The sequence below is a fragment of the Panthera uncia genome, unplaced genomic scaffold (genome assembly GCF_023721935.1).
Source record: "Panthera uncia isolate 11264 unplaced genomic scaffold, Puncia_PCG_1.0 HiC_scaffold_1494, whole genome shotgun sequence".
Taxonomy (NCBI): domain Eukaryota; kingdom Metazoa; phylum Chordata; class Mammalia; order Carnivora; family Felidae; genus Panthera; species Panthera uncia.
In genome coordinates this window covers 16445-40383 of record NW_026058134.1, presented here as the reverse complement: position 1 = coordinate 40383, position 23939 = coordinate 16445, and the positions used below count along the sequence as shown (strand labels likewise).

At 35.7% G+C, this 23939-nt stretch overlaps 1 protein-coding gene across 1 annotated transcript in view; it reads right to left on the bottom strand.

The window, feature by feature from the left end:
- Positions 1 to 4988: 4988 nt before the first annotated feature.
- LOC125917109 (solute carrier organic anion transporter family member 6A1-like) overlaps positions 4989 to 23939 on the bottom strand; it is a gene marked incomplete at its 3' end in the record, with an annotated part of 28480 nt that continues 9529 nt past the window's right edge. The window contains exons 2-7 of the mRNA XM_049623370.1: positions 22944 to 23204; positions 21368 to 21553; positions 19380 to 19476; positions 16404 to 16525; positions 15476 to 15585; positions 4989 to 5133 (exon numbers count right to left, since the gene is read on the bottom strand). Of these exons, the coding sequence (XP_049479327.1) occupies positions 4989 to 5133; positions 15476 to 15585; positions 16404 to 16525; positions 19380 to 19476; positions 21368 to 21553; positions 22944 to 23204 (921 nt within the window). The remainder of the gene's footprint in view (positions 5134 to 15475; positions 15586 to 16403; positions 16526 to 19379; positions 19477 to 21367; positions 21554 to 22943; positions 23205 to 23939) is intronic.

Genomic DNA, 23939 nt, shown 5'->3' with positions numbered 1-23939 from the left:
TTATATGCTGTTGAATTCGATTTGCTAGTATCTTATTGAGAATTTTTGCATCCATATTCATCAGAGATATTGGCCTGTAGTTCTCTTTTTTTACTGGGTCTCTGTCTGGTTTAGGAATCAAAGTAATACTGGCTTCATAGAATGAGTCTGGAAGTTTTCCTTCCCTTTCTATTTCTTGGAATAGCTTGAGAAGGATAGGTATTATCTCTGCTTTAAATGTCTGGTAGAACTCCCCTGGGAAGCCATCTGGTCCTGGACTCTTATTTGTTGGGAGATTTTTGATAACCGATTCAATTTCTTCGCTGGTGATGGGTCTGTTCAAGCTTTCTATTTCCTCCTGATTGAGTTTTGGAAGAGTGTGGGTGTTTAGAAATTTGTCCATTTCTTCCAGGTTGTCCAATTTGCTGGCATATAATTTTTCATAGTATTCCCTGATAATTGTTTGTATCTCTGAGGGATTGGTTGTAATCATTCCATTTTCATTCATGATTTTATCTATTTGGGTCATCTCCCTTTTCTTTTTGAGAAGCCTGGCTAGAGGTTTGTCAATTTTGTTTATTTTTTCAAAAAACCAACTCTTGGTTTCGTTGATCTGCTCTACAGTTTTTTTAGATTCTATATTGTTTATTTCTGCTCTGATCTTTATTATTTCTCTTCTTCTGCTGGGTTTAGGCTGCCTTTGCTGTTCTGCTTCTATTTCCTTTAGGTGTGCTGTTAGATTTTGTATTTGGGATTTTTCTTGTTTCTTGAGATAGGCCTGGATTGCAATGTATTTTCCTCTCAGGACTGCCTTCGCTGCATCCCAAAGCGTTTGGATTGTTGTATTTTCATTTTCGTTTGTTTCCATATATATTTTAATTTCTTCTCTAATTGCCTGGTTGACCCACTCATTCGTTAGTAGGGTGTTCTTTAACCTCCATGCTTTTGGAGGTTTTCCAGACTTTTTCCTGTGGTTGATTTCAAGCTTCATAGCATTGTGGTCTGAAAGTATGCATGGTATAATTTCAATTCTTGTAAACTTATGAAGGGCTGTTTTGTGACCCAGTATATGATCTATCTTGGAGAATGTTCCATGTGCACTCGAGAAGAAAGTATATTCTGTTGCTTTGGGATGCAGAGTTCTAAATATATCTGTCAAGTCCATCTGATCCAATGTATCATTCAGGGCCCTTGTTTCTTTATTGACTGTGTGTCTAGATGATCTATCCATTTCTGTAAGTGGGGTGTTAAAGTCCCCTGCAATGACCACACTCTTATCAATAAAGTTGCTTATGTTTATGAGTAATTGTTTTATATATCTGGGGGCTCGGGTATTTGGCGCATAGACATTTATAATAGTTAGCTCTTCCTGGTGGATAGACCCTGTGATTATTATATAATGCCCTTCTTCATCTCTTGTTACAGCCTTTAATTTAAAGTCTAGTTTGTCTGATATAAGTATGGCTACCCCAGCTTTCTTTTGGCTTCCAGGAGCATGATAAATAGTTCTCCATCCCCTCACTCTCAATCTAAAGGTGTCCTCAGATCTAAAATGAGTCTCTTGTAGACAGCAAATAGATGGGTCTTGTTTTTTTATCCATTCTGATACCCTATGTCTTTTAGTTGGCGCATTTAATCCATTTACATTCAGTGTTATTATAGAAAGATATGGGTTTAGAGTCATTGTGATGTCTGTATGTTTTATGCTTGTAGTGATGTCTCTGGTACTTTGTCTCACAGGATCCCCCTTAGGATCTCTTGTAGGGCTGGTTTCGTGGTGACAAATTCCTTCAGTTTTTGTTTGTTTGGGAAGACCTTTATCTCTCCTTCTATTCTAAATGACAGACTTGCTGGATAAAGGATTCTCGGCTGCATATTTTTTCTGTTTAGCACACTGTAGATATCGTGCCAAGCCTTTCTGGCCTGCCAAGTTTCAAAGGAGAGATCAGTCACGAGTCTTATAGGTCTCCCTTTATAAGTGAGGGCACGTTTATCCCTTGCTGCTTTCAGAATTTTCTCTTTATCCTTGTATTTTGCCAGTTTCACTATGATATGTCGTGCCGAAGATCGATTCAAGTTACGTCTGAAGGGAGTTCTCTGTGCCTCTTGGATTTCAATGCCTTTTTCCTTCCCCAGTTCAGGGAAGTTCTCAGCTATAATTTGTTCAAGTACCCCTTCAGCACCTTTCCCTCTCTCTTCCTCCTCTGGGATACCAATTATGCGTATATTATTTTTTTTTAGTGTATCACTTAGTTCTCTAATTTTCCCCTCATACTCCTGGATTTTTTTATCTCTCTTTCTTTCAGCTTCCTCTTTCTCCATAACTTTATCTTCTAGTTCACCTATTCTCTCCTCTGCCTCTTCAAGCCGAGCCATCGTGGATTCCATTTTGTTTTGCATTTCGTTTAAAGCGTTTTTCAACTCCTCGTGACTGTTCCTTAGTCCCTCGATCTTTGTGGCAAGAGATTCTCTGCTGTCCTGTATACTGTTTTCAAGCCCAGCGATTAATTTTATGACTATTATTCTAGATTCACTTTCTGTTATATTATTTAAATCCTTTTTGATCAGTTCATTAGCTGTTGTTATTTCCTGGAGATTCTTCTGAGGGGAATTCTTCCGTTTGGTCATTTTGGAGAGTCCCTTGCGTGGTGAGGACCTGCAGGGCACTTCCCCTGTGCTGTGGTGTATAACTGGAGTTAGTGGGCGGGGCCGCAGTCCGACCTGATGTCTGCCCCCAGCCCACTGCTGGGGCCACAGTCAGACTGGTGTGTGCCTTCTCTTCCCTTCTCCTAGGGGCGGGATTCACTGTGGGGTGGCGTGTCCCGTCTGGGCTACTTGCACACTGCCAGGCTTGTGGTGCTGGGGATCTGGCGGATTAGCTGGGGTGGGTAGGCAAGGTGCACGGGGGGTGGAGGGGCAGGCTTAGCTCGCTTCTCCTTAGGTGATCCACTCCAGGAGGAGCCCTGTGGCAGCGGGAGGGAGTCAGATCCGCTGCCGGAGGTTTGGCTCCGCAGAAGCACAGAGTTGGGTGTTTGCGCGGAGCGAGCAAGTTCCCTGGCAGGAACTGGTTCCCTTTGGGATTTTGGCTGGGGGATGGGCGGGGGAGATGGCGCTGGCGCCTTTGTTCCCCGCCAAGCTGAGCTCTGCCGTCCGGGGGCTCAGCAGCTCTCCCTCCCTTTGTCCTCCAGCCTTCCCGCTTTCCGAGCAGAGCTGTTAACTTATGACCTCCCAGACGCTAAGTCGCGCTTGGTGTCGGAACACAGTCTGTCCGGCCCCTCCGCTTTTGCCAGCCAGACTCGGGGGCTCTGCTTGGCCGGCGAGCCGCCCCTCCGCCCCGGCTCCCTCCCGCCAGTCCGTGGAGCGCGCACCGCCTCACCGCCCTTCCTACCCTCTTCCGTGGGCCTCTAGTCTGCGCTTGACTCCGGAGACTCCCTTCTGCTAATCCTCTGGCGGTTTTCTGGGTTCTTTAGGCAGGTGTAGGTGGAATCTAAGTGATCGGCAGGACGCGTTGTGAGCCCCGCGTCCTCCTACGCCGCCATCTTCCGGAACCTCCTATTTTTTTAATTTTTAAAATATTTTTTTAATATTTATTTATTTTTGAGAGAGAGAGAGAGATTGAGAGAGACAGAGCATGAGCAGGAGAGGGGCAGAGAGAGAGGGAGACACAGAACCTACAGCAGACTCCAGGCTCTGAGCTGTCAGCACACAGCCTGACATGGGGCTCCAACCCACAAGTTGTGAGGTCATGACCTGAGCTAAAGTTGGATGCTTAATCAACTGAGCCACCCGGATGCCCCACCTATCAATAATTACTTTAAATGTAAATAGTCTAAATTTTCCCATCAAAAGACACAGTGTGACTGAATCTATCAAGAAAACACTTATATGTTGCCTACAAGAGACACATTTCAGACACATGAAAAGATGTTCAACACCACTCATCATCAGGGAAATGCAAATCAAAACCACAATCAGATATCAATCCACACCCGTCATAATGGCTAGAATCAATAACACAAGAAATAACAAGTGTTGGCAAAGATGTGGAACAAAAATGAACCTGTGTATGCTGTTGATGGGAATGAAAACTGGTGCAGCAACTGTGGAAGACAGTATTTTTTGAGGTCTTCAAAAAATTAAAATTAGCATTAGTTTATGATCAGGTAATTCCACTACTGGCTATTTATCCAAAGAATACAGAAACACTGATTCAAAAGGATATACGCCTCCCTATGTTTATTCCAGAATTATTTACAAAACCAAATTATAGATGCAGCCCCTATGGGTAAAGAAGATGTGATAGAATGTGAAATATGATGGAATATTACTCAGCCATAAAAAAGAATGAAATTTTGCTGCTCACAACAGTATGGATGGAACTTGAGGGTATAATGCTAAGTGAAGCAAGTCAGTCAGAGAAAACAGATACCATAAGATCTCACTCATACGTGGAATTTAAGAAACAAAACAAATGAACAAAGTACAAAAGGGACAAAAAAACCCCCAGACTTTAAATACAGATACCAAGCTGGGGGTTGCCAGAGGTTGGGAGAGGAACATAGTGAAATAAAGGGGGATTAAGAGTATACTATTGCGGGGGCGCCTGAGTGGCTCAGTTGGTTGAGCGTCCAACTTCGGCTCAGGTCATGATCTTGCGGCCAGTGAGTTCAAGCCCCTCATTGGGCTCTGTGCTGACAGCTCAGAGCCTGGAGCCTGTTTCAGATTCTGTGTCTCCCTCTCTCTCTGACCCTCCCCCGTTCATACTCTGTCTCTCTCTGTCTCAAAAATAAATAAACGTTAAAAAAAAATTTTAAAAAAAGAGTATACTATTCTGATGAGCACTGAGTAATACATAAAATCACTGAAAAGAAAAATAAGATAAAATAAAATAAAACTTGAGTAAATGCTATTACTCCTGCTTTATGTTTATTTGAAATATTTCCTAAATGCATATAAGAAAACTTTATATAAAAACTTCAAAATGAATACAATGAGCTGAAAAGGTCTACCTGCGATTTTAGTTGCTGTGGTGCGTGTTAATACAAACTGATTTTCTATATATATAGGCAAAAATTCAGAAGCTCCAATAAGAACTAAAGATTCTGAAGCTTTGGTCAGAGCTAGGCATATAAATACTGGATTCTTCATCAGAACCTGAAATAGAAATAAGTCATATTCAAATTATTTTATGTTGTTAGGTAAAGAAAAACAGATTTATTCACTCATATGTTAATGAGCAATCAACAAAATTTTACCTTTCACAATCTAAACTGGAAATGCATTATTATATGTATAATATATATACGTATATAATATACATATATATATTGCATATATATATAAAATGTGCATATATATATATATATAAATTTGCAATTCACCAGTATACAAATACTGTTAAAGACATGTAGTGTTTAAACCATTTTTATTTGTAATTCTACCTCTAAAATTTTTATTTGTAAGTCTGGCCGTTTGCTAGGAAACTTAAGGGAAACTAGATGCCATTAACCAGATGTCTAGAATGTCCCTTTACTTTTATCTACTTTTTTTCCTTAACAAATTTTTTTACTTAACTAAAAAATGAAACAAAGATAATTTAAGCAACACTCAAGTAAAATCACTAGTATTACACACAATTAAGATTCTATAATATTTTACTCCCGGGAATTCCATACAGAGTAAAGTCATTTAAATTCTGCATTTTAGTCAATTTTTTGGAACTTACTGAGAAACCTGACAAAGATGTATAGTCATGGTTTACTATTACCTATCATACTACTACACTATACATAGTAATTAACATGACAATAATTAACATTAAAGTATTAATTTTCAAACAGATTTCTGTATTTCCTATATATGTACATATCTTTGAAATTTTCAGTGGTGTTTTATTTGTATATTCTTAAAATAACTTAATTTTTTTTCTAGTCCTAAACACCACTTTTTTAATCTAAACATATTCTGTATATTAATTTAACTCATCTTCTGAGTGCTATCTAACTTTACAAAGTGTGATTCCACCATACTCATCCACTCCCACAGCATTAAATGCTTAGGCTCAGTTCCACTCCCACTGTCACAAACAAGGCTACATTAAACATCCCTGTGCATGCACCATCAAGGACTAGGGTAGAACGCCTTTGGAAATACATACTCTAGAACGGGATTGCTAGGGCATTGACATTTAGTACATCATTTCTCTAGAATTTTTTTCCCAAAACAATCCCACCATAATGTAAGAGAGTTCTATTTTCTTCATGTAGCAACTTATACTTTTTATAAAATCCATTAAAGCAATATTTTCAGTTCCACATTCCCTTCCAGAATTTTGCCATTCTCTCATCAGGAGGCAATGACCTTGGAAAAGTCCTTTATGACTGTCTCAACAAAGCATGTGATGCAGCATGACTTCTGATGTTGGGTCATAAAATGACAATCTGACTTCTGCTATGTACTCCCACTCTCTTAGGACTCTGGCCTTGGAACTCTTTCACCATGTTATAAGAAAGCCCAGATCAGATGGAGAGGCCATCTGTGGGTATTTCAGCAAACAACCAGTACCAAAAGCTAATATTTGAGTAAATAAGCCTCCAGACGATTTTATTTTCCAGACTTTACTTTAGCTGACAAGTCGATCTGAAAGGGATAAGCCATAGAGTACCTTAGTGGCTCAGTGGGTTAAGGGGCTGACTTAGGCTCAGGTCATGACCTCATAGGTTGTGAGTTCCAGCCCTGCATCAGGATCTGTGATGGCAGCTCAGATCCTGGATGCTGTTTTCTATTTTGTGTCTCCCTCTCTCTCTGCTCCTCCCCTGCTCACACTCTGTCTCTCTCTCTCTCTCAAAAATAAACATTAAAAAAAGTATATTTGAAAGGAGCAAGGCCTGACAAAACTGCTGATTAATGAACAAAATCATGTTTTATTATTTTAAGCCACTAAGTTTTGGGGTGGTTTGTCATGTAGCAGTAGATAACTGGTACACCCCACATAATCACAAACACTTGATATTATTAGCTGGCTTTTAAAATTTAGCCATGCTGATGGATGTGAAGCAGTGCCACAATATGCTTCCTTAAATTCAAATCCAATTGAGCATTTCTTCATGTAATTCATAGCTATTTAGGATTTGTTACTGTGTGCAAACTGTCTATTCATATTTTTATTAGGCTTTCTGAAATTCCTACACAGATTTTCCAATAATTTGTTCATTCTAAATACCAATCTCTTGTTGGGTTGAAAGAACTGTCACTCATCTTTTAACATTGTCTACGGTTTCCTTCATAGAACCGAAATCTTTGATCCATAAATTTTTACTTCGTATTTTACAATACTGCAAACTTGTTTAACCTTTCCTACCTCTATGTCACAAGATATGTCTTTCACGGTTTAGCGTTAACTGTGTTGTTTTTTTCTAATCACATTTTATTAACCTAGAAATCACCTATGTGTATGATATGAAATAGAAATCCAACTTCATTTCACCACACAGAGAACCAAACTTGTCATCACATCTACTGAGCAACTATCCCTGCAGTGCCTATTCTATCGCATGGCAAGTTCTTATATGTATTAGTCTGTTATTGAGTTCTATCTTCCATTCCACTGGACTATACCATGGTTTTATAAGAAATGGTAGTATGTATTAGATATAACAGGCAGAATAAGGAACAGAAAACCTAGCTTTTATCTTGGCTCTGCAATTGATTTTTGAAACAATAATCAGCAAATAGCAGTCTCTACGTATCTTATTTTTAGGCGGTATTTTATAATACACAAGAGTACACAAGAGTAATGGCATTAGAGTCAGGCATGTGAGAGGTTTTTATATTCTTTTTTTGAGAGGTTTTTATATTTTTAACTTCAATTCGGCCAACCCTATGTGTCTTTTGTCTGTGTGCATGTGTATCCAAAGATATACATGTCTTTGGAGAAATTACTCATCCTCTTTAAATTACTGGTTCATCATCTATAAGATAGAAATGATAATATCTATACCTCCAAGTGATCAAGAGAATTGAATATATGTAATAATTTAATTTCTGCCATATAGAAGGTACCCAGGAAAGAATACAAATCATTTTCATAAGTTATAAAATAAGAAGGTCACACTAGATTATTAGATTTGTTGTTGCAAACTATGGTGTGCTTTAAGTCATTTGGAGGGTATAAAACACAGATTGCCAGATCCTACTTTCAGTAGGTCTGGAGTAGGACCTAAGAATTTGCATTTTTAACAAATTCCCAGGTGATGATGATGATGATGATGATGTTGGTGGTGGTGGTGGTGGTGGTCTAGGCCCCACACTAAGAACCACTGTACTAGATAATTTTTGTGTTTGGACTCTTTAGAATTAAAATGAACAGACTCATAGTTTAATCCAATTGATGAAACTTATTATAATGTTACACTGTAAAGAGAGAAAGCCAAAAACACTTTCTAAGTAGCTGAATAATTCAGCACTCATAAAGAAACAACATCATTCAGACTCAAACAGCAGCTTATCTTGTCTCCATTGCTTTGTCTTAATTGCTTCAAAGGCCCAGATACTCAGTTTCTTTCTGTCAGCTTATTGTGTCTATATCTACTTCTATTACAGCTACTTAGTATATTCTCTCTCCATTTGCTTCTCTGTCTCAATGGCCTTTTCTCATTCATTTTCTTGATGTCAATTTATTAAAGCTCCCTTCTGACCATTTATACTCTCTTAAGAAAGAGAAATTAGTCAGTTTATAGCAGGTTTCCTGATTGGATATTTTTCTCAAGATATTTGATAAGTTTTTGGGAAATCTAAAGATGGCTGTCTTGGGCTCAAGTGCTGATCTCAGACCTAGTTTTAACTAGGACATTTAAACTACATCATATAGAACATGGCAATTAATGCACAACACTACACTTCTGGGTTTCTTCAGAAAGGGCTGTGGGCGCTTTATTCAGAAAGAACATGTGAGCATAGCAAGCAAACACTCAGAATGCAAAGGACCTTTCCAATAAAATGTCCAGGCTTACCTTTTAAATAAATAAATAAATAAATAAATAAATAAATAAATAAATATTCTTTTATTAAATATAAATATGGGAGGCAAAGAAAAAGGCCAGACATACAAATCAGTATTCAAGGAATTTCATGTAGTAAACTCAGGCTTAATTATGGTAGATGTTGATATACAAAAGGAGAAATCAAATTAGTTCTTTACAGTAGTGGATAATTTTATGCAACAGCCATATCTTGTAGTACTGTGGCTCTCAGCCCTAGTCCATTACAGAGTTGGTCTAAAACCAAGGTCTTTATCATACCAGAGGAGGTTCATGTTGGTCTGGGAGGTATGATTTCAAACTAGACTAGGTACTCCTTAATGTACTTAGAGTCTGAAATAAGGACAGGATCAGCAAAATATAAAGTATATGGAAGAGTGGCCACAGACAAGTAGACTAAGGTTCAGGACAGGGCTCGAGTAACAGTGGAAAGAAATGTTAACAAGGAAACTAATGCAGAGCAATGATGCAAGAGAGGAAAGAGTTCCTAAAGACTCAACCAAGGTTCATTGGAGATGGGGTGTATAATGTCCCAATTAATTGGGGAACTTTTTCTTCTATGTGGTAAAAGCATTAATCTACTTCCTACCCTAATCAAGGCAGCATGACAAGAAACAATGATCTTGCCAATAAAAGGCCTTCGTGTCTACAAGCAAATAGGAGGAAAACATAAGCTGAAGAGGACACCAATAAACTTCCTTGAACTTCTCAAGTGTTTTACTGATCACTTAACTTCTCCCTTGCTCTGGTCTTCATTCCTTATGATGAAATATCTATAGTTAGCCATAGAAAGTAATGCTTATCTTTATTAAATCTGCCAATAAGAGTACAATATCTCATGTAGAGAATGCTGTTTTTTTCAAGTTTAAAAATGTTTCAGCCCTCTATCCTGAAATTTCACTCACTCTCCTTCCACACCAATTTATTTGGTCAAACCTAGTAGACAACTCAGAGACTGAAACTAGTATATTATGTCCTGACATAAACATAAGCAATAAATACATTTTTAAAAATTATGTTACTTATGTCAAATGTAAATTGATTTTAGTATCTATAATAGTAATTTACTTGCTTTCCAAGGAAATTCAGTATTTTGACTACCAATAGAATAATATCTAAATACTTTGGATCCTAGCTTCCTTTGATAGATTCTGTCATCCACTTACAGTCAAATACAAACAATGAATAACACTTTATATTTGTTTGGTCTTTATCATTCAAAAAGTTCTTTATTATCATGATAGTCATTGACACTTCTTTGTTCACTGGAGTTTTAGTATGTAAATGTCTTCCCTGTTAATAAGGTGTGAAACTTTAGGTAGGAGATGAAGAAAAAGAAGGTAAAAGTGCTGATCTCTCTACTCCATACATTTAAAAAGTTTTCTCCTGGGGCGCCTGGGTGGCTCCGTCGGTTGAGCGCCGACTTCGGCTCAGGTCACGATCTCGCGGTCCGTGAGTTCGAGCCCCGCATCGGGCCCCTGTGCTGACAGCTCAGAGCCTGGAGCCTGTTTCAGATTCTGTGTCTCCCTCTCTCTGACCCTCCCCCGTTCATGCTCTGTCTCTCTCTGTCTCAAAAATAAATAAACGTTAAAAAAAAAAAATAAAAAAAATAAAAAAATAAAAAGTTTTCTCCTATAAAATCTTATTCCTTGGGGTGCCTGGGTGGCTCAGTCAGTTAAGCCTCCAACTTCGGCTCAGGTCATGATATCACAATTCATGAGTTTGAGCCCTGAGTCAAGCTCTGTGCTGACAGCTCAGAGCCTGTAGCCTGTTTTGGGTTCTGTGTCTCCCTCTCTCTCTATTCCTCCCTCCCTCCCTCCCTCTCTCTCTCTCTCAAAAATAAAGATTAATTTTTTTAAATTTTATTCCTTACCTGCTTCCAGCCAGTCTTAATTTCATTTTTTTCTTTTCCCTGACTTATTTCCTAATTTCCAAGCTTTCTCTTTTTATTCTTTTAAAATATACTTCTAATCTATTATATTCTGAGATCTATAGACTATTATTGCTCTTAGTCATTTTTCTTTCTGTTCTTCAAGTTAATGCCATTGACTTTTTATTTATAACATTTCATCTCATGGATATTATAACTTTATAAAAATGTTAAGTATTTTGTCTCTATTTTAGCTTGTTATCTTTTATTCATGCCCATTTTTTCTATTTGTAATTTTTTTTTTATTTTATTCATTTTTGAGACAGAGAGAGAGAGACAGAGCATGAACAGGGGAGGGGCAGAGAGAGAGAGGGAGACACAGAATCGGAAGCAGGCTCCAGGCTCTGAGCCATCAGCCCAGAGCCCGACGCGGGGCTCGAACTCACAGACCGCGAGATCGTGACCTGAGCTGAAGTCGGACGCTTAACCGACGGAGCCACCCAGGCGCCCCTCTATTTGTAAATTAAAATTATCTTTACTAACATTTGAATAAAACTATTGTGTTTCCTTAACTGATTAATTTTCTAAAATATATAAATAAGGAACAGCAAGAAATAGGTAACAGTAAAGAGAATTCATTCTAAAAATAGCCACTTCTCTGGCTTTTAATTAAAATTTATGATAAAAAGACTTGTTTAAAAAATCTATGTCTAGAAAATCAGGAGATGTGTTTTTTAACTAGCTGTTAGTAGTCTTATGATGATGGTGATACATTTCACTGATTGGAATAATTTGCTTGCTGGAATTATTTTATGTCATTTCTTATATTAGGAGCTTGTAAACAGACATTGAACTTCAAGCAAATAGTACCAATTAAGTCTCATGAACCAGGAAATATTGAACTATAGGATTAGTAATGCAGGAAAACAATAGATATTTATTCCATCAAATTTTTCAATTAGTCTTTTAAATTTATTTTCTAGTTGATAACCCACTCTTATCAAGATAGAAAGAAAATCTTAAGAAGTTTTCCCCTGTATTTTTGGTGTACTTTCCTTCCCTAAACTAAAATCAGAAATATCTCAAGAAGGCATTCATATTTATTATGTATTTATTGAGTTTTTATTATGGGCTATGTGGTAATCTATACACCTTGCATTCCTATGAAGAAGGTACCATTATTGCACCAGTTTTTTAGAGGCTCAGAAAGGTTAAAATACCATATTTCATGGACTCTAAGATACTATCAACAGTAAGAAACACCATTATTTTATGTACCACCAAGAAAAAAAAAATTACTGCCAATGACATAACAATACAATGCTTTAAGAAAAGTCCTATACTATGCAGATATTAGTTTCACCAGCTTTTGAAATATATTAGATCTACTAAGAAGGACTTGCCAATTTTTCCTGACTCAGTTGCACAGTTCGGCACGTGGTAGGCAGTCCTTTATCAGGTATCTTAATATAAGAACAATAATGCTATCTCCTTTAGCAGCTTTCTTAATAAGAGAACAATAATGCTATCTCTACTTATGGGACTCCTTTACTTAAGTTTCATAAAACACTTGGATGTTATTTGCAAGAAAATGTGAACTAGCGGTCATTCGTTCAACATCAAATGTTTGCTTTACTAATATCAAAATTATATTCTGTTGTTGTTTCTTTCTAGATATATAATGACTTCATAACTCAATGCTTAAATACTGCATCATCTTTTTGAAGAGTTAACCCAGCGGTTTCGCCTACTATGGACAGTCCCACTAAAGTATATAACTTACTTAAGGTAATGATAATATGAATGGCCATGACCATTTAACCCATACTTAGCCAATATCTACTTAGCCAATATCTACTATGTCACAATCACATGCTGCTTTACAGTTATTTCAAGGCTCCATCAATTTAATACCAACCCAATTTTAAATATGCTTAAATGTAAAGGAAAAAAGTGTGTCTTAGAATCAAAGAAATATGGACATTTACATTAGGTCTCACCATTAGTGAGTGCTATATAATATCCCTGCTGGGTAGTCCTACTAGTGGTCAGGCCTACTAACAGATAAGAACCTATGGATGAGGAGAGATCTGATGTATCATTAGCCTTTTACCTCTTGGATAACCAATAGAGCACAAAGAGAAGGATAGAGCTTGCTCTCTCTAAAACTTTTTACCAAAGGAGAATAGGATGCTACTCCTCAGGGGTCAGCATCTCTAGCATCTCATCTGACTTTTGGGCTTAGATGAAAAGTAATAGACCCTACTGAAGAAAATCTCTCTGCCTAAAAGATCTACAACAGGCAAGCATAAACTCACCTTTAGTTCCACTTTCTACTCATTTCCAGAAAGTCATAGCATCTCTAGCCCCTGCCTGATAAGGGGTTATAGCCATTGTCCACTGCTCAACTCCACTCTTCCTTGCATGAATTCTTTAATAAGCTGCATTGCTTACTTAAATGACTCATAATTAACCACCAACCTAGCAGAAAACACTGCCTGACTCCATTATTATCAGGGAAGACATGCCCTACTTTAATTTCACCAACATGGCTTGCTCCGTAGCTACATTTTACTAAGAAACGGAGCTTTGGCAGGTGCTACCCCATGAAATAAGGCAAACAGTGGGATTTTTTGTAATCTACTAGGCTTCCTAAAGTATGGCGCATTATCCCTGTTTTCTTTCTGAAACTCAGCCTGGTACATTGTTAAAGGAAAGAGCATAAGATACATAAGCTTTCTGTTGGATCCTAATATTACATGTCCATATGTAGGCTTTAGAACATCTGTTAGAACATCTGTTTCCCCATATTTTAGGCTTTAATTTCTTTTCTTATAAAAAAAAAACAAATTAATGCATATTTATTTTTAAGAGAGAGAGAAAGGCAGACTGCAAGCAGGGGAGGGGCAGAGAGAGGGGGAGACAAAGAATTGGAAGCAGGCTCCAGGCTCCGAGCTGTCAGCACAGAGCCCAACACAGGACTCAAAACCACAAACTGTGAGATCATGACCTGAGCCAACAAAGTCAGATACTTAATCAGCTGAGCCACTCTTTAATTTCTTTTCTTTAAGGCCCCAGAAACTCAAATCATGTTGACCTGTGGAAGGTTTTTTCTTCTTCATACACAATTCATTGTCAGTAGCCCCGTATTTTATAAATGCCAAATAATTCTTTAATTGGTTCTTACAATTGGGTCTCATATGAATAAAAAAATTACTATTTATAATACCCAGAGAAAACCTCCTATAACACCCAAGTCATACTGCCTTTTCAACTCTTACCCCACTGTAATCCATTTTTTACCCAAAGTCATGTTTTAAAGTTCTTAAAACACTATTTCCTTACCTATATGAGTGACTTCCTATTGCATTAAAACCAAAATCTAAAGTTCTTACCATGCCCCACAAGGACCTTTGTGACCTAGCCTCTGCTTACTCTCTAACCTGTTATTCGTTCATTCTCCCCACCAAGCAACTATGCTCCAAATACACAAGGCTTCTCTGAACTGAACATTCTTAAAACTTTGCTGCTCCAAGATGTTTCCACATGTGTCTTTTATGCCTGGAATTTTATTAATGACCATTCTTCACATGGATAACTTCTCTTGCTTTAGGGTATTCCATTTAAATGCTCCCCATTCAGTGAAACCTACATTATTACTCCATAACTAAAGTACATTTTATGTAGAATTTTCCCTACACAATTGTCAATCAGTTGTTTTTAATCTCTGTATTTTTTAATGTTTATTTATTATGAAAGAGAAAGAGAGTGCAAGCAGGGGAGGGGCAGAGGGAGGGAGAGAGAGAGAATCCCAAGCAGGCTTTGCACTGTCAGCACAAAGCCCAACATGGGGCTAGAACTCACGAACCATGAGATCATGACCTGAGCCAAAATCCAGAGTTGGACACTTAACAGCCTGAGCTACCTCTAATCTCTGTATTTTTAAAAATCTGAAACCTACACAAGAATATAAGCTCCATAAAGGCATAGGTGTTAGTTTCCATATATCCTCAATATAATTCTGCCCACAACATAAAGAATACTTATGAAAAGGAGAAGAGAAAGCAAATTGAATGTAGAATCACTACTTAGAAGTTTGTTTGTTTTTATTAAACCCACTATGTCTGTATTGTAGGCCTTGTTTCTCACCTAGAGAAGCAAAGAATTTTTCTCCATTTGAAACTGAGATGAAATAATTTCCATAAAATACGATGTTTTCATGAATATTTGTTAACTTCTAGAGTTCTCTTCTAAGTCATTTACACATAATAAAAAGATGTTAATACCTATAAGTCTTATGTATTTCTTCAGGAAAAGAACAAACACAAAATAATACAAAAGTAAAATTAAAAGAAAAGGTAGAAGGAAAAAACTAGTACCATCCTCTGACACTAGCCACATTCCCGGAAACGTCACTTAGGTAAGGTGGGTCCTATTTGCCATTATCTGTAAAATGAGTAAGTTAATTAAGGGCTTAAGTCCCCCTCAGATTTAAGTTGAACACTTTACGGTTATTCTTTTAAATCCACTGTTAGAAAATATACAGGTCAACTTAATTGGCTTGTTCATGTAAAATATTTTACTTTACCCAAGTATTAGCAAATAAATCCTTGATACTAGTTCCAAGTTCCTTATCTTTAAACTTGTTGTCAAACGGATGAAGCTGTTTACGTTTCTCAGCTTTTATCTTTGCTGTACCTATAGGTTAACAAGTAAAAGAATCTTATGACACATTCAAATAAATAAAACATATATACAAACATACGCACACATCTTAATAGTTTTTCTTGAAATGGCAAGTGAGCTATTTTTGAACAAGCTAAAGTCAATCTAAGTAAAAAGCACATTCTTCTAAAACAGTGCTGTCATAAAGAACATTCTATGATAATGAAAACTTGTCGTAGCCGTACTGTCCCATACTGTAGCCACGAGCTCTATGTAGCTATTAAATACTTGAAATATAGCTCCTATGACTGAGTAATCTTAATTTACTTTGAAAATTAAATAGCCACACATGGAAAGTGACTATAGTTTTTGACAACACAGCCCTAAAATGTAAAAGAGTCATCTTTGACATTACTAAAAATATTTTGTGCCAATAAAATGTACTACCATTAGGAGAGTATTTGATTTCTCTAATGTTACATGTATTTTTTAGTGTTTCCAAAAGAATTTTAATAGTTATTACTTTATCTTACAATAATTCTTTCAGGTGGTACATGTATTAAATAATGCTAGGTAAATAGATTTAAATATATTTCTTTTTAAAGAAAACTTATGAACTCTACCTTTTTTAAAAAATGACAAGAAACAGAAATATATACTAATGAAAGTTTGGCACATAAATAAAATAGTATTTGGCAACATGAAGTTTCATGTGTTCAAATAACACTAACATATGTCATATCTCCATGACAAAAAGAAAAGTAGTTCAGCCATATTCTGAGAACGGAAAATGGGGGTGGGACAAGGAACCTACTGTATTTTAACTTAATGAATTACATTTTTACAGTCACCTCCTACACTGTGTGGGAAGCATGACAATGGTATTAATGTTATCCATGCAGTAAGTGAGACAAAACCGAAATAAATCCACCAACTCCTCAGCCACTTGTGATGATCATCAATGTCTTCAACACTTTAACAGAGAAAAATTAAAAATTTCAACTTTGTGTATTTCATTACAAAGCCATAATCAAACAGAGAGAAAGAGAGAGGGACAGGGAAGGAGGAAGGGAGGAACATCTTGTGTTAATTTGTCCCTATTGTTTGTTTTGCTGATTGTGACTCCTCCAGTTATGCAGGTTTCTTTTACCCTACAAGATTCTAATTTTTTTCTCTTTTCTTTCTTTTCCCATGTCCACTCAGGTGGCACAAGTAATTCTTTGTTCCTTTTCAACTTTTTTCGTCGACAGAAGCTATGCTTTTGGAATATTACCCCTTTAACTCTTACCTATCCTTAAACATCATTCCTGCCCATTTAAATCATGCACAACCTTTAGGGCAAGCCTGGCCTTTAAGGTGTGCAACTAACCTTTTATCCGATATCTAACCCTTCACATTACATACACTTGGAAATGCCTTTCTTACAATTCCTTCTCTGAATCAACTCAGATTGAGTGTTTATCACTCTCCTGGTGATCATACCTAATCACCCATAGTACTCTTTGTTAGCCTTTATCTTCCATTTTCCCTGCAGCTTTTTCTTGGTCTGCATTGGCAGACTTTGCAGTAAGCAGGGCAGGATGGGAATGTGAAGGATCCTGTGTTGATTTTCTCTTTTACTCACTGTTCATTTTGCAATTTCAGCACTATTTGTCTTCAGTCATGCTAAGGCCATGATCTTGCAGAAAGTTTTCATAGTTATAAAGTTATTTTGTATCATTTAGGTAGAAGATTTGGAGACGTTCATTACCATACAGCTACCACTGTCTTCAATTCCACAGACGCATAAGACCTTGTCTGACCATCCATTGTGGGACAAAACCCACATAGTTAAGAACCACAGTTTTGAAGGTGCTGGTTTCTCGCAGGTAATTCTATTTGTCAACAGTGACATGGTGAGGAGCTTGCATATAGGCCCTGTCTTTCACAGAAAGTGGAGAATATTCCCAGTTTTATTTATTAATGGGCTAACTCCTTATCCATTGTTATATTATTAAGGGATACAAGTTCCGACTTGCAATACTATTAGGTTGCAATCTTGAGTTCCATTATCAGAGAGGTATATATATCTGGACATGGTATGCATAGAAAGTTTCAACTCTAGATTTTCACTAAGATTATGTGTTTCCTCACTGATTAAAATATTTAGAATTTTTTTTCTCTTTTTACTTTTGAATCCAGCTATGTATTGTAACCATATGCATTATGCTATATATGATTATTACCTATCTGTAAATAATTGATAACCAAGAAGACTGAGGAAAATAGTCAGAAAATGTAAGCAAAGAATTTAATAGGTGCCATATATATTAACAGATTTTCCTCTTACTAGAAATAATTGATTAAGAAGTAATAATATAAAGATTCCAAGCACATTACTAACAAAATAAATTACTAGGAATAAGCTTAATGGAATATTTTCAGTAACAAAATTCCTAAGACTTTATTGAATGGCACAAAGGAAGAGCAGAGAAAATAGGGCAATATATACCATATTCTTGCATAGAAAAATGACATTTATTCCCAATTTGATAAGTAAATTCAAGTATCTCAAATCAAAATGTTTTCACTGTAACCTGAGACTATTAAGTTTATCTGAAAGAGTAATTTTGCAGAAATAGCTCCTGCTTTTTGGTGAATAATATTGAGGAAGGACTTACCCAACCAAATAGCAAATCATATATAAAGTTGTAGTTATTAAAACATTGTAGTACTGGCATGAAAATAGAGAGAGAGATCAGACAACGGATTAGAGAGACAACAGATCAGAAGGAAACCTATGTATGCATGAAATTTAATTTATGATATAGATGGTGTATAATATCAGTAAAAAATAAATTGATTTAAAAAAAAAACCACACAGAATGATCCATAAATGTCATCAGTACAATGGGATATCCCTTTGAGGGGAAAGGGATTTTTTGTCTTATCATATGCTCCCTTGTCAGATGCAATATTGTGGTATATACATGCAATTGACTATTTTTTAGCTTTAAAAAGAAAGTATTTTTACCGGCATATGCCACGGCATATGTTCAATAACCTTGAGGTCATTGTGCTAAGTGAAATAAGCCAGTCACAAAGAGACAAACACTGCACAATTCCACTTATATAAGGCATATGAAGTAGCCAAAATCTTAGAAAGTAAAATGGTGATTTTCAGGGGCTGGAGAGAAGGGGATAAATGGAAGTTATTGTGCAATGGATATAGAATTTTAGTTTTGCAAGATGCAAAATTTCTAGTGAACTGGTGCATAACAGTGTGCACATAGTTAACACTACTGTACTAACTAAACACTTAAAAAAGGCTACAGGGGCACCTGGGTGGCTCAGTCGGTTGGGTGTCCGACTTCAGCTCAGGTCATGATCTCGCAGTCCGTGAGCTCGAGCCCCGCGTCGGGCTCTGTGCTGACAACTCAGAGCCTGGAGCCTGTTTCAGATTCTGTGTCTCCCTCTCTCTCTGACCCTCCCCCATTCATGCTCTGTCTCTCTCTCTGTCTCAAAAATAAATAAACGTTAAAAAATTTAAAAAAAAAAAGGCTACAATGATAAATTTTATGTCATTTGTTTTCTCCACAATTTTTCAAAAAAACCATATGCAGAATTAGTAATAAGGTTGTCTTTATAATGTTTTCAAACAATATATTGCATTTCAAATAAAGATAAAAGTGTATTTATATGTACATAAATACACGTATCAGTCACATTCACGTTTTTCTTAAAAATATGGTACAACAAATTAAAAATATATGTTTATAGGCTATACATATCCAATAAATATTTTATATCACATAAACAACAACAAAAAATGAAATAAAATGACTTACCTAATAGGAAAAGTATTGTTTTCAGCCCCCTTCATAAGGGGTGCTCCTATCACATAAGCCAAAGAATATCCAAGTATTAATGAAGCGTCCATTAAGCCTATGAAATGAATACTGAACATCAAACAACTACATAAGCCAGTTCTGTCATGATAAAAATTACATGGTTGAAATAGATTACTTCTGAAAGTTTCATAACTAACTTTATTAGTTATGAGAAGCAGAACTGAGAAGCAGAACCAATAGGATATTGAGAGAGAGATTATAAATAATTGGCTCATGCAATTGTAAGGCCTGGCAAGTCCAAATTTGTAGAGTAGGCTGGCAGGCTGGAAATCCAGGTAAGAGTTAAAGTTACAGTAGTGAGTCCATAATTAAGCCTGAAATCCATAAGATAGACCAGAAGGCTGGAAAAACTCAGGCAGAGTTTCTATCTAGCAGTCTGGTGAAAGAATTGCTTCTTTTTTGGGAAACCCAAGTCTTTCCTCTGAAAGCCTTCAACCGATTGGATAAGGCTAACCAACATAATGGAGGGTAATCTGCTTTACTCAGAGTCTACTGACTGTGTTAGTCACATTTAAAAAATATAGCATAAATGTCTATACTGGTGTTGAAACAAATAAATGGTTGCCGTAATCTAGTGAAACAGACACATAAAATTAGCCATCCTGTATTTCATCCAATGCATAAATAAAGAAACTTAGGCAAGTTAATTATATAATTCACTGTATCTTATTTAGTCTATATATTTAATGTGATATAAATATATTTATATTTAATATAAATATAAATTTGATATACCTGATTTCACTTTAATTTGTGATAGCTTGTATCCTTCACCCTGGCAGCTATGGTGGCAGGAGGTGGAGATACAGTAAGTTTCTTTCTGCAGTGTGTATGTGTACATCTCAATTAGAACCAAAAGTAAAACAAACAGATTTGTTGCCACCCTCAGCCAACACTAATAAATCACTGCAAATTTTTTTCTAAAATCAAATATGCATATGAAAGTCAACTATTTTAATCTATTGACATAATTTTCCTTACTTCCAGTGGAAAAAGCACTATTTTGGTGCAAAATGCTATTTTCTCTTAAGTCACCTTCACAATATATATTTTGTTAAATTTCTAATTTTTAAAAAAAATATGATAGGTAGACAACCCTGTCCAGACAGATGATCTACCAGGGCCAGGAGCTATTAAAACATAAGGAAATACAGATTATTCTGAGATATACCCCTGGGTTATTTATTGTAGGATACCATGACATAAAACACTGGAAACAGTACTACATTGTAGTCAATTAAATAGCACATCACTTCTCTTCTTGATGGGATGAACAAGATTATATTTTCATTAACTTCAAAATATCTGAGCTCCCCAAAACAGATGAAGTAAGTTAACATATGCAAAAGGCTTAGTACAATGGTGATGACGATTTCAACACTGAATCTAGCGCTGAGGAGGTATGAAACAATATTTCTATCTCCTTACGAACATGATGGCAGCTGCTTCCCACCTATGTCCCCAAAGCTTAAATATACAACTATGCAAGCAATTCAATATAATAATTTGAGTTTTTTTTCCCTGGAGAAATGAAACGCAGCCTATAAAGTTTGATATTACAAACTATGTATATATACATATATATATAAAACATATAAATGTTATATGTATTATATATATATTAGACACACATATAAAGAGTATAGATTTTATTACTTAAGACAGTATGTATTTTTCCAATTTTTCTTTATCTGTTTGATGACTTTCAGATGACTTGTCTACAATTCCAAATCTCAAGCAACTCCTCAGAATTAGGCAACTCAATGTGATTTTGAGGTCAAACATACTGTTATTATTTATTATAATATTATTATAAGAGCTAATAATTAGCGCTTCCATATCAGCTTCAACATGTACACCAAGATATAAAAGCTCAATAAAAATTCAAAACGGGTCAATCATATTAGAGAGGGAAAACAACTTGCCTAGATAAATGCCAGCTGAGTGTGTGGCAACACTGTTGTCAATAAAGACTCTTCCAAGGATATAAAGAGGCATGCCTGCTATTCCCTGCACAGTCTGCCCCAGGATGAAGGAAGCTATGTATTTTGCTTGGAATGATGGTGAGACTTTCCTGCAAGTCTTGATGATCTTCATTTCTTGGCAAGTATCTTTTGAAAAGATAATTTTTTTATTAAATCAGTCAAAAGTTACACATACAACAAATATGCAGTATCTCTCATGAAATATTTAACCTTTTACAAAGCTATTTCCACCAGTATGCTTTTTTTAGTTAACATTTAATTTACACTGAATGTAGCCATTCTACAATCAATCACCATATTCTCTGAAAAACACAATTATAAAAGGATATTTGTGGGAATATTGGGAAAGATACAAATATTATAAACCACATATAAATGTGTAGGCACAATTACATGTATATACACAATTATGTGTAAATATATGCATACACACATACACACACACACACACATACAAAACACACATACACACATGTTCCTCTTAAATATGGCATCTGGTAGGTACCCCTGACTTTTGTCCCCAGGAAAAAAATATATATCTTAATTATACTACAAATATATTCTACAAATTAATACATTTAGCCTACATATTTACATTGTACAAATGTAATAAATACATAATAAATATATGTGAATGTTATATAGTTCACATACTGATGATATATCAACATATTTAATATACAAATTATATAGTATATATTAAACTATATTTAATATTATTCATTTAAAGTATAAGCACACATCATAAGCATACCTTTAAATATCATAAGCATGTATATACACATACATACAAACATGGACACATCCTCATGGCTTTTTCCACCATGCCTTGCTAAAGTCCAGTTTAAAGTTGTCAAAATGGGTAAATTCATTTTAACATTTTTATAGAACTATACACAACAATAAAGTACCCAACACAACAGTGTCAGAAATAGCACTATGAAACCTCAAAATAGACTTCTTCTACTGGGAACAGCAAAAAGATTGTGGAATAAACTTATTAAAAAATGAACAAAGTAAAGAAGTCACTAATCTCTTCAGATTCCAAGTACTATGCAGAAGGGCAGCTCCCATTTTGAAATGGTAGGAGTACCTTCAAAAAGGTGTAATCTTTCTTTTTCTGTTTATTTATGTACTTATTTCTGCTTGTGTGTATGTGTGTTGAGGTCAAAATAAAGGGATTAATTAAAGCATACTGTGGAAGACATAAGGAATTACCAAAGTTCTCAAGAGATTTGTAATATATATGAAAACTGACAAAAGATAAACAATTATCCCAAAATATTCTTTCTTCTTCCTATCCCTATCTCTTAAATGAAAGGGTATCTGATCATGAGAAGATGATAGACAGGCACATAAATGTTAGTATGGAGCTATAATTAATTAGCTTAATAAACTTGGTAATATAAATAGATACAGATGGATGGATGTACACACAAATATCACAGTCTATTTTAAATTTCTAGAGGAAATGATTTAAATGAATAGTAATTTGTTGTATCTTTTATAATCTTACCTTCAGGGTCTGCACTCAATTGATAACGTCCATCACTAATGTATGGAAAAGCAAAAAAAAGTGAGCCAAGTCCTACTAAAAAGGAAGAAAATGCAATCCATCTTGGTATGTTTCCTCTCCCTCCATAGTGTGATATAAATAGTACTATCAGGCAAGATGAAATATCATAAGTCAAAGATAACACTAAATTTTCACTGGTCCCCAGATGATTCTCCTTCTGAAAAGTGTCAATGCTTAGATCTACAAGACCAAACACAATACCTAAAATGTAAAAAGAAAAAAAAAAAGAAAGCCATAGTATGCATTTAAGAGACAAAAAAGAACACCATTATAATCATTACAAAGCAAAACAATTTACATTAAATTTATTTTACATTATTCTGATTGTTTAACCCTATAAGCACACGATCCATTTTCTAAAATGCTAACAGACCTTAACCTCTAATACTTAATAACTGAATTTTTGTACCTATTTACTGAAGAATAGTGATTTTTTACTGATATTTATTGTATTTATTTTTGAATTTTTTTCCTTTTTTTTAGAGTGGTTTTAATTTTTTTAATTTACATCCAAATTAGTTACCATATAGTGCAACAATGATTTCAACATTGCCCTTAATGCCCCTTACCCATTTAGCCCATCCCCCCTCCCACAACCCCTCCAGTAACCCTCAGTTTGTTCTCCATATTTAAGAGTCTCTTATGTTTTGTCCCCCTCCCTGTTTATTTTTGTTTCCCTTCCCTTATGCTCATCTGTTTTGTCTCTTAAAGTCCTCATATGAGTGAAGTCATATGATATTTCTCTTTCTCTGACTCATTTCACTTAGCATAATACCCTCCAGTTCCATCCACATAGTTGCAAATGGCAAGATTTCATTCTTTTGGATTGCCGAGTAATACTCCATTGTATATATATATACCACATCTTCTTTATCCATTCATCCATCTACAGACATTTGTGCTCTTTCCATACATTGGCTATTGTTGATAGTGCTG